The sequence below is a fragment of the Oncorhynchus gorbuscha genome, linkage group LG16 (genome assembly GCF_021184085.1).
Source record: "Oncorhynchus gorbuscha isolate QuinsamMale2020 ecotype Even-year linkage group LG16, OgorEven_v1.0, whole genome shotgun sequence".
In the NCBI taxonomy this organism is placed as follows: Eukaryota; Metazoa; Chordata; class Actinopteri; order Salmoniformes; family Salmonidae; genus Oncorhynchus; species Oncorhynchus gorbuscha.
The window spans coordinates 88,548,210-88,559,318 of record NC_060188.1 but is presented as its reverse complement, the minus strand read 5'-3'; the positions used below and the strand labels follow the sequence as shown (position 1 = coordinate 88,559,318).

At 46.4% G+C, this 11,109-nt stretch overlaps 1 protein-coding gene and 1 long non-coding RNA gene across 2 annotated transcripts; both read left to right on the top strand.

Moving 5' to 3' along the window:
* The first annotated feature begins 580 nt into the window (after positions 1-580).
* Positions 581-4,583, top strand: LOC123999379 (CBP80/20-dependent translation initiation factor-like). Its single transcript, XM_046305094.1, has 2 exons — positions 581-613; positions 3,531-4,583. Exons 1-2 carry the CDS (start codon positions 608-610, stop codon positions 3,747-3,749), a joined length of 225 nt encoding a protein of 74 aa, XP_046161050.1. The 5' UTR covers positions 581-607; the 3' UTR covers positions 3,750-4,583.
* Positions 4,584-5,842: 1,259 nt separating this feature from the next.
* On the top strand, positions 5,843-9,151 carry LOC123999274. The gene is made up of 2 exons (XR_006832415.1): positions 5,843-6,661; positions 6,695-9,151. It is a non-coding gene; the product is annotated as an uncharacterized LOC123999274 (long non-coding RNA).
* The last annotated feature ends 1,958 nt before the right edge of the window (positions 9,152-11,109 follow it).

Genomic DNA, 11,109 nt, shown 5'->3' with positions numbered 1-11,109 from the left:
CGAATTCCTAGCTGCAGACTAGTAATTAATATTTCTTTCCTTAATGCATTTATGCTAATCAGTTGTGTTTGTGACAAGGTAGGGGTGGAATACAGAACATAGCCCTATTTGATAAAATACCAAGTCCGTATTATGGCAAGAACAGAGCAAATAAGCAAGTTAAACGACAGTCCATCATTACTTTAAGACACAGAGGTCAGTATGCAGAAAATTCAAGAACTCTTGAATGAGTAGGTGTGTCCAAACTTTTGACTGGTACTGTACGTCTCTAATATGGTCATACAATTGGCAGGATGTTAGGAAGTGCAGCTCCGTTTCCACCTCATTTTGTGGGCAGTGTGCACATAGCCTGTCTTATCGTGAGAGCCAGGTCTCTCTCTCTGTCCGTGTCTCTCTTTGTTTTTCCTCTCATTGTCATTCAACCTCCCAAACAGAAAGATGGCACTCGTCATACATACAGTATAGTACCCAGCGCTGCTGTGGGTGTATATCTGTAACTTCTGTCACTCTGCATGACTGCTGTAGACATAAAGAACAAACAGATACTGTATCTCCAGACGTCTCTACTGTTGTATCTCCATCAAGGAGATGAGTCCTGTGTTGTTCTATGGAGGTATGTCTCATATTCTATCTATTCTGTCTGTTGTTCATGTACTCTTCATATTCTATCTATTCTGTCCTGTGTTGTTCTATGGAGGTATGTCTGTACTCTTCATATTCTATCTATTCTGTCCTGTGTTGTTCTATGGAGGTATGTACTCTTCATATTCTATCTATTCTGTCCTGTGTTGTTCTATGGAGGTATGTACTCTTCATATTCTATCTATTCTGTCCTGTGTTGTTCTATGGAGGTATGTACTCTTCATATTCTATCTATTCTGTCCTGTGTTGTTCTATGGAGGTATGTACTCTTCATATTCTATCTATTCTGTCCTGTGTTGTTCTATGGAGGTATGTACTCTTCATATTCTATCTATTCTGTCCTGTGTTGTTCTATGGAGGTATGTACTCTTCATATTCTATCTATTCTGTCCTGTGTTGTTCTATGGAGGTATGTACTCTTCATATTCTATCTATTCTGTCCTGTGTTGTTCTATGGAGGTATGTACTCTTCATATTCTATCTATTCTGTCCTGTGTTGTTCTATGGGGGTATGTACTCTTCATATTCTATCTATTCTGTCCTGTGTTGTTCTATGGAGGTATGTACTCTTCATATTCTATCTATTCTGTCCTGTGTTCTTCATATTCTATTCTGTCCTGTTGTTCTATGGAGGTATGTACTCTTCATATTCTATCTATTCTGTCCTGTGTTGTTCTATGGAGGTATGTACTCTTCATATTCTATCTATTCTGTCCTGTGTTGTTCTATGGAGGTATGTACTCTTCATATTCTATCTATTCTGTCCTGTGTTGTTCTATGGGGTATGTACTCTTCATATTCTATCTATTCTGTCCTGTGTTGTTCTATGGAGGTATGTACTCTTCATATTCTATCTATTCTGTCCTGTGTTGTTCTATGGGGGTATGTACTCTTCATATTCTATCTATTCTGTCTGTGTTGTTCTGTATGTACTCTTCATATTCTTCTATTCTGTCCTGTGTTGGAGGTATGTACTCTTCATATTCTATCTATTCTGTCCTGTGTTGTTCTATGGAGGTATGTACTCTTCATATTCTATCTATTCTGTCTGTGTTGTTCTATGGAGGTATGTACTCTTCATATTCTATCTATTCTGTCCTGTGTTGTTCTATGGAGGTATGTACTCTTATATTCTATCTATTCTGTCCTGTGTTGTTCTATGGAGGTATGTACTCTTCATATTCTATCTATTCTGTCCTGTGTTGTTCTATGGGGGTATGTACTCTTCATATTCTATCTATTCTGTCCTGTGTTGTTCTATGGAGGTATGTACTCTTCATATTCTATCTATTCTGTCCTGTGTTGTTCTATGGAGGTATGTACTCTTCATATTCTATCTATTCTGTCCTGTGTTGTTCTATGGGGGTATGTACTCTTCATATTCTATCTATTCTGTCCTGTACGTCAACACATTCCCATCTTCACTGAAGCCTCTTACAGTACACATCGGCCCTTTGTATATTAATAAACAGAGAGCCAGTATACACTGTATGTTATTCAGCCCAAGCCAGGTGTAGTCAGGCTGTTGTCTGTCTGGATGTAGTGAAGGAATCTTTCTGTCTCAGCATGAATTATAGAGTGACACTGAGGTGGTGTAGAGGCTACGAACAGAGTCTGAAACTAGTTTGCAGACTAGAAACTAGAGCCTGGAGCTGGGTTGGAGATCAGAGGAGGGCTGGGGAGGAGCTCTGTTCAAGGCAGAGAAAGAGAGAGGACGAGGGCAGAGCAGGGAAAGTGACCTGTCAGGCCAGCTCTAAGAAGTCTGCCATAGCTGTAGTGGAGCTAATCACTAATTGTTTGAATTCCTCCAGAATTTTCACATTGTTTTGTATGTGAATTTGAGATTATCAGAAGGACAGACAGGCCAAGGTTCCTATAATGGGACTCCATCCTTCCGGGACAGACATATGTTAAAGAGCGTGCCCCTAACCTTCCACAACTCAGACAACCCCACTCGGGAAGCTAGCCAACCAGCCCTGTCCCTTAGACAGACACCCCCACTCAGAAGCTAGCCAACCAGCCCTGTCCCTTAGACAGACACCCCCACTCTGAAGCTAGCCAACCAGCCCTGTCCCTTAGACAGACACCCCCACTCAGAAGCTAGCCAACCAGCCCCATACCTTAGACAGACACCCCCACTCTGAAGCTAGCCCACCAGTCTCTTAGTCACCCCCTTCCCCCCACTCTGAAGCTAGCCAACCAGTCTCTTAGTCACCCCCCACTCTGAAACTAGCCAACCAGTCGCTTAGTCACCCCCCCCCCCACTCTGAAGCTAGCCAACCAGTCTCTTAGTCACACCCTCCCCCCACTCTGAAGCTAGCCAGCCGGTCTCTTAGTCACATCCCCCTCCACTCTGAAGCTAGCCAACCAGTCTCTTAGTCACCCCCCCACACTCTGAAGCTAGCCAACCAGTCTTAGTCACCCCCTCCCACTCTGAAGCTAGCCAACCAGTCTCTTAGTCCCCCCTCCCACTCTGAAGCTAGCCAACCAGTCTCTTAGTCACCCCCTCCCACTCTGAAGCTAGCCAACCAGTCTCTTAGTCACCCCCTCCTCCCACTCTGAAGCTAGCCAACCAGTCTCTTAGTCCCCCCACACACACACTCTGAAGCTAGCCAACCAGTCTCTTAGTCCCCCACACACACACTCTGAAGCTAGCCAACCCGTCTCTGACTAGCCTTCTTAATATTCAGACGGCTAGATGTAACCCTGACTCACCTCTCTCCTCCTCCTAACCCCCTCCCTCCCCTCATCCTCTTCCTCCCTCTCCTCTTCTTCTCTCCTCCCTCCTCCTTGTCCCTCCTACTCCACTCCCCTCCCTCCCCTCTTGTCACCCTCCCTCCCTCCTCCTAACCCCCCTCCTCCCCTCTCTTCCTCCTCCTCTCGTCCAGCTGCAGTCCACAGGTCATCTCCTGGAGGAGCAGCTTCCAGAGATGATGACTGAGCTCCTTGCCACAGCCAGGGACAAGATGCTATGTCCAGCTGAGTCTCAGCTGACCCGCTCCCTCCTCATGGAGGTCATCGAGCTGCGTGCCCATCACTGGACCCCTCTGGAGGCCCTCACCACACAGTACTACAACAGGACCATTCAGAAGCTCACCACCACCTAGCCACCCAGGTCCCAGCCTGGACCTAGGTTCACACGTCTTCGGGTCTCTCTTGCAAAATACATTTTATCTCAATAAGACTACCTGGTTAAATCAACTAAAAAAAGGTCCACTTGTCTGACATAGGGAGGCCTTAACTGGGTTGATAGCTAGGAGGCATGGCACCGTACCGGGCGGCAGTACAGAATTTATCCGGGGACGAAAGGGTTTAGGTTCCGGTTTGGGGATGAGACAGAAACGTGAAACCATGCATAAACAAGACACACTACACACACAACTAAAAGGACTGGCCATGCTGCCTGTTCCAACGAGACGGGAGGAGGACAAAGAGTGGTTGTGAGACGCATAGAGGAGAAGGGTGTGTGGGGGTACAGGGTCGGGTAACAGCCGTCTCTGGGGAACAGAGGGTCTCCTCGGAGGTTAAGAAGAGAAGGTGGTGTCCAGAGGGACATTTCATTCTCTATCTCCTTTGTGCTTGTTTGCCAACTACCCCCCCCCCTATCTGTTTCCTCTCTCTCTCCTCCTCTCAGCTCTAGACCCCTTCCACCCCTATCTGTTTCCTCTCTCTCTCCTCCTCTCAGCTCTAGACCCCTTCCACCCCTATCTGTTTCCTCTCTCTCCTCCTCTCAGCTCTAGACCCCTTCCACCCCTATCTGTTTCCTCTGTCTCTCCTCCTCCTCTCAGCTCTAGACCCCTTCCACCCCTATCTGTTTCCTCTCTCTCTCCTCCTCTCAGCTCTAGACCCCTTCCACCCCTATCTGTTTCCTCTCTCTCTCCTCCTCTCAGCTCTAGACCCCTTCCACCCCTATCTGTTTCCTCTCTCTCCTCCTCTCAGCTCTAGACCCCTTCCACCCCTATCTGTTTTCTCTCTCTCCTCCTCTCAGCTCTAGACCCCTTCCACCCCTATCTGTTTCCTCTCTCTCTCCTCCTCTCAGCTCTAGACCCCTTCCACCCCTATCTGTTTCCTCTCTCTCCTCCTCTCAGCTCTAGACCCCTTCCACCCCTATCTGTTTCCTCTGTCTCTCCTCCTCCTCTCAGCTCTAGACCCCTTCCACCCCTATCTGTTTCCTGTCTCTCCTCCTCTCAGCTCTAGACCCCTTCCACCCCTATCTGTTTCCTGTCTCTCCTCCTCTCAGCTCTAGACCCCTTCCACCCCTATCTGTTTCCTCTCTCCTCCTCACAGCTCTAGACCCCTTCCACCCCTATCTGTTTCCTCTCTCTCTCCTCCTCCTCACAGCTCTAGACCCTTCCACCCCTATCTGTTTCCTCTCTCCTCCTCTCAGCTCTAGACCCCTTCCACCCCTATCTGTTTCCTCTCTCTCTCCTCCTCCTCCTCACAGCTCTAGACCCCTTCCACCCCTATCTGTTTCCTCTCTCTCTCCTCCTCCTCCTCACAGCTCTAGACCCCTTCCACCCCTATCTGTTTCCTCTCTCTCTCCTCCTCCTCCTCACAGCTCTAGACCCTTCCACCCCTATCTGTTTCCTCTCTCTCTCCTCCTCCTCCTCCTCCTCCTCCTCACAGCTCTAGACCCCTTCCACCCCCATCTGTTTCCTCTCTCTCTCCTCCTTTCAGCTCTAGACCCCTTCCACCCCTATCTGTTTCCTCTCTCTCTCCTCCTCCTCCTCTCAGCTCTAGACCCCCCCTATCTGTTTCCTCTCTCCTCCTCCTCTCAGCTCTAGACCCCTTCCACCCCTATCTGTTTCCTCTCTCCTCCTCCTCTCAGCTCTAGACCCTCCCCCCTATCTGTTTCCTCTCTCTCTCTCCTCCTCTCAGCTCTAGACCCCTTCCACCCCTATCTGTTTCCTCTCTCTCTCCTCCTCTCAGCTCTAGACCCCTTCCACCCCTATCTGTTTCCTCTCTCTCTCCTCCTCTCAGCTCTAGACCCCTTCCACCCCTATCTGTTTCCTCTCTCCTCCTCTCAGCTCTAGACCCCTTCCACCCCTATCTGTTTCCTCTCTCTCTCCTCCTCTCAGCTCTAGACCCCTTCCACCCCTATCTGTTTCCTCTCTCTCTCCTCCTCTCAGCTCTAGACCCCTTCCACCCCTATCTGTTTCCTCTCTCCTCCTCTCAGCTCTAGACCCCTTCCACCCCTATCTGTTTCCTCTCTCCTCCTCTCAGCTCTAGACCCCTTCCACCCCTATCTGTTTCCTCTCTCTCTCCTCCTCTCAGCTCTAGACCCCTTCCACCCCTATCTGTTTCCTCTCTCCTCCTCTCAGCTCTAGACCCCTTCCACCCCGGGGTCTATGTGGCTGGCTGGGGGAGCATGCCTCCTTCTAGTTTGTCCCCTCACCAGGCGACCCTCTGCCCAGGCCTCCCTCTCTGCCCCTCCACAGGCCTGCCTGCCTACCTCCCCCCAGGCGACCCTCCAACCCCCCAGGCAACATGGGACAGGCCTGCTTTAGTCCCCTGCCAGATGCCTATTGTGTGGCTGAGACACTGGGCCTGGTCTGCTGGCCTGTTTTGACTGGCTGGCTTGCTGGCAGATGGCTAACGTTACTGGAAGAAGACTCAAGTGGGCTGGCTGCAAGACACACACAGGCCAACCCATCCTCCAACCCAGGCTACCCCAGCCAGGCCCCTGACAGAGAGGGCACACTGGGTCTGTCGTGGGGGACTTGAGGACTCGGGGGGGGGGGCACTGCTTTGTTGAGGCTTCTTTGTCGTTGTCCTTTTGGGAGGGGTTTAATATCCTCGCTTGTGTTACCTTCTGTGTTAATATTATCATTGTTATTTCTTTAAAATCAGGTTTAAATATGTATGATTATGGAATATTTTAGGGCTGATCTGTTGCACAGGTTTGATTTGTTTTAAATGGTTTTAAGGCGGTTATTTGCTTTAAAAATATTCAAAAATAACAAATACATTTTGACAGTGGTATTGTGTACTAGCATTAAAGGATCCTCTAGCATTAAAGGTTTGAGGTGTTGGTTGACTAGACTGAGGGAAGGTTTGAGGTGTTGGTTGACTAGACTGAGGGAAGGTTTGAGGTGTTGGTTGACTAGACTGAGGGAAGGTTTGAGGTGTTGGTTGACTAGACTGAGGGAAGGTTTGAGGTGTTGGTTGACTAGACTAAGAGGGAAGGTTTGAGGTGTTGGTTGACTAGACTGAGGGAAGGTTTGAGGTGTTGGTTGACTAGACTAAGAGGGAAGGTTTGAGGTGTTGGTTGACTAGACTAAGAGGGAAGGTTTGAGGTGTTGGTTGACTAGACTAAGAGGGAAGGTTTGAGGAGTTGGTTGACTAGACTGAGGGAAGGTTTGAGGTGTTGGTTGACTAGACTGAGGGAAGGTTTGAGGTGTTGGTTGACTAGACTAAGAGGGAATGTTTGAGGAGTTGGTTGACTAGACTGAGGGAAGGTTTGAGGTGTTGGTTGACTAGACTGAGGGAAGGTTTGAGGAGTTGGTTGACTAGACTGAGTGAAGGTTTGAGGTGTTGGTTGACTAGACTGAGGGAAGGTTTGAGGTGTTGGTTGACTAGACTGAGGGAAGGTTTGAGGTGTTGGTTGACTAGACTAAGAGGGAAGGTTTGAGGAGTTGTTTGACTAGACCAAGAGGGAAAGTTTGAGGAGTTGGTTGACTAGACTAAGAGGGAAGATTTGAGGTGTTGGTGACTTGACGAAGAGGGAAGATTTGAGGTGTTGGTGACTTGACGAAGAGGGAAGGTTTGAGGAGTTGGTTTACCTGACGAAGAGGGAAGGTTTGAGGTGTTGGTTGACTAGACTGAGGGAAGGTTTGAGGTGTTGGTTGACTAGACTGAGGGAAGGTTTGAGGTGTTGGTTGACTAGACTGAGGGAAGGTTTGAGGTGTTGGTTGACTAGACTAAGAGGGAAGGTTTGAGGTGTTGGTTGACTAGACTAAGAGGGAAGGTTTGAGGAGTTGTTTGACTAGACCAAGAGGGAAGGTTTGAGGAGTTGGTTGACTAGACTAAGAGGGAAGATTTGAGGTGTTGGTGACTTGACGAAGAGGGAGGGTTTGAGGAGTTGGTTGACCTGACGAAGAGGGAAGGTTTGGCTAGAAGGAAGAATCATAGATGTGGTCGGTTTGAAGTCAGTCAGAAGAGTGGCCTTGTCATCTATAATAATACATTTATGGAGTTGCGTCCTGTTTTAAAAATTAAGGCTGGGAGGTAGAGTGTGCTTGTTGAGACGGAGTGGCCGAATTTGAGTTTATTATTTCTTGCAAAATGAAATGTAGCTCCTTTTAAGAGGAGGAAGAAACAAGCATGATAAAATCCTTCTTCAAATAGTCTCCTGTTCAAGCAGCCATTTTGCAAGTCTTATCAGTATAATGATGACATCTTTTAATCTGTGTTATTTTACAGATTATTTTTATGATATAATGTAGGTTGCTAGTATGTGATTCGCATTATTCTGGCTTCTGCAAATGTGTTTACCACGATATTGACGTTTACCAACCCACTCATCATTCTATCGTTTGATGGGCTGTATGTAATCCACTGTAGAGTAATGGCCCGTATTTAAGAAAACAGAACGAGTGCTCAGCGGGAATGGTACATACAGAGACTATGGCTACATCCTATTTAGCTTTAGGGTTGAATAGGGTTGTGTGGATAGGAAGGTGGTCTTTCTATGTCTTCTTACTATGGCTTCAGGTCATGTTGAATGAACTGCTCTGTCTGGGACAGTCTGTCAGTCCTACGACTACTAGTGTTACTTGCTTCTGATTTCCCATTGAATTGAATCTCTTTGGGAAGTTTTGTGTTATTTTGTTTTTCCTGTCTTGCATCAAGAATCCAAATCTTTTTAAGGTAGTCACACACCCAAGTCACTAGGAGGGTCTTGAATTGAAACATATATATATATAATGAGTTGGGAGATCTATACAAACCCATCCGTCTAAGTGTGCGCATGCCTATGAGCTGATTTTATTTATTTTATTTGAGGTTTTTATTTAAAATGTTCATTTGAGTTTTTATTTTATCAATGGGTTTAGATTTTAAGTGACTGAATCCATTGTGATTACCGATGATCTCTTTCCTGTTAAGTGTGGTATTACTGTGATATTTTTAGATTGAAAGCTATGCTGTAGTGCTATTGGCCGATTTTGGTTCCATATGCAATGTAGTGACTCATTGAAACACAATGGAGTCCTTCCTCATCTGTGACACTGGGCCTCCCAGCGCCCTTCGACACTTGACCTTTAGGTCACGTGACGTACCCGACTATTGAATGCAACGCACCTCCATTTGCATGTCATTGACATTGGAAGGAGGGAGACAGAATGAGATGGGAGGTGTTGGCATGGTTACTCAAGCGAGGCAAGCTAGTCTCCCAGCCAGAGGGTGATGATGAGCTGTAGAATTTGTGGTTGGTCGTCAATTCGTTTTTTGTTTTTTTTTATTAAGCAATTGAAAAAATAAACTAACTGAAAAGAGAAGTGGGAAAAAATGTGTGTGAACTGTGTTTTTTCCCCTACGTCTGTCTGTTCATTTTCAGCGGCTGTATTGATGTCTGGCCATTTTCCCCTTATCCTGAGGACATCTCCCCCTTCAGCCACTAAAACCTCTCTGTTTTAGGGAAAAACATCTTGTATGTCTTATGTCTTAGCCTTGTCTCAAACAGAATGCATGTAATACAGTTGAAGTCGGAAGTTTACATACACTTAGGTTGGAGTCATTAAAACTCGTTTTTCAACCACTCCACACATTTCTTGTAAACAAACTATAATTTTGGCAAGTCTGGTTAGGACATCTACTCTGTGCATGACACAAGTAATTTCTCCAACAATTGTTTAGACAGATTATTTGGTGCAAAAAGTGCAAATCCATCCCAGAACAGCAGCAAAGGACCTTGTGAAGATGCTGGAGGAAACGGGTACAAAAGTATCTATATCCACAGTAAAATGAGTCCTATATCGACATAACCTGAAAGGCCACTCAGCGAGGAAGAAGCCACTGCTCCAAAACAGCCATAAAAAAGCCAGACTACGGTTTGCAACTGCACATGGGGACAAAGATCGTACTTTTTGGAGAAATGTCCTCTGGTCTGATCAAACAAAAATGTAACTGTTTGGCCACAATGACCATCCTTATGTTTGGAGGAAAAAGGGGGAGGCCTGCAAGCCAAAGAACGGGGGTGGCAGAATCATGTTGTGGGGGAGCTTTGCGGCAGGAGGGACTGGTGCACTTCACAAAATAGATGGCATCATGAGGCAGGGAAATTATGTGGATATATTGAAGCCACATCTCAAGACATCAGTCGGGAAGTTAAAGCTTGGTTACAAATGAGTCTTCCAAATGGGCAATGACCCCAAGCATACTTCCAAAGTTGTGGCAAAATGGCTTAAGGACAACAACGTCAAGGTATTGAAGTGGCCGTGGCAAAGCCCTGCCCTCAATCCTATAGAACATTTGTGGGCAGAACTGAAAAAGCGTGTGCGAGCAAGGAGGCCTACAAACCCGACTCAGTTACACCAGCTCTGTCAGTAGGAATGGGCCAAAATTCACGCAACTTATTGTGGGAAGCTTGTGGAAGGCTACCCGAAACGTTTCACCCAAGTTAAACAATTTAAAAGCACTGCTACCTAATACTAATTGAGTGTATGTAAACTTCTGACCCACTGGGAATGTGATGAAAGAAATAAAAGCTGAAATAAATCATTCTCTACTATTATTCTGACATTTCACATTCTTAAAATAAAGTGGTGATCCTAACTGACCTAAAACAGGGAATTTTTACTAGGCTTAAATGTCAGGAATTGTGAAAAACGGAGTTTAAATGTATTTGGCAAGGTGTATGTAAACTTCCGATTTCAACTGTACATTAGAACCTCTTTGTTTTCCTTCACACACTGAGCTCTCATTATTCAGACAGAATACACACTATATACATCCTACTAATGTCGATTTTAAAAGTGCTGCGTACTTTCTAATTGCTGCGCTACAGCTATTGTACTGATGTATGACTGAACGTCCTTAGCCCAGTTAGTTGGTTTTGTTAGGCCCTGACCCAAACCTGCCCCTCCCCACCGGGCCCTGGATGTCTGAGCCCATCCCTGGAACACAGGCAGGACGTCCTTCAGTGTCCATCCACATCAATCACGGTCTAGGGGTGGGAGGGTGAGACTGGGGGAAATCTCCTTCTGATATAGGGGAGGGGTATAAATCTCCTTCTGATATAGGGGAGGGGTATAAATCTCCTTCTGATATAGAGGAGGGGGTATAAATCCTTATATAAGGGAGGGGGTATAAATCTCCTTCTGATATAGGGGAGGGGTATAAATCTCCTGATATAGGGGAGGGGTATAAATCTCCTGATATAGGGGAGGGGTATAAATCTCCTTCTGATATAGGGGAGGGGGTATAAATCTCCTTCTGATATAGGGGGGTATAAATCTCCTGATATAG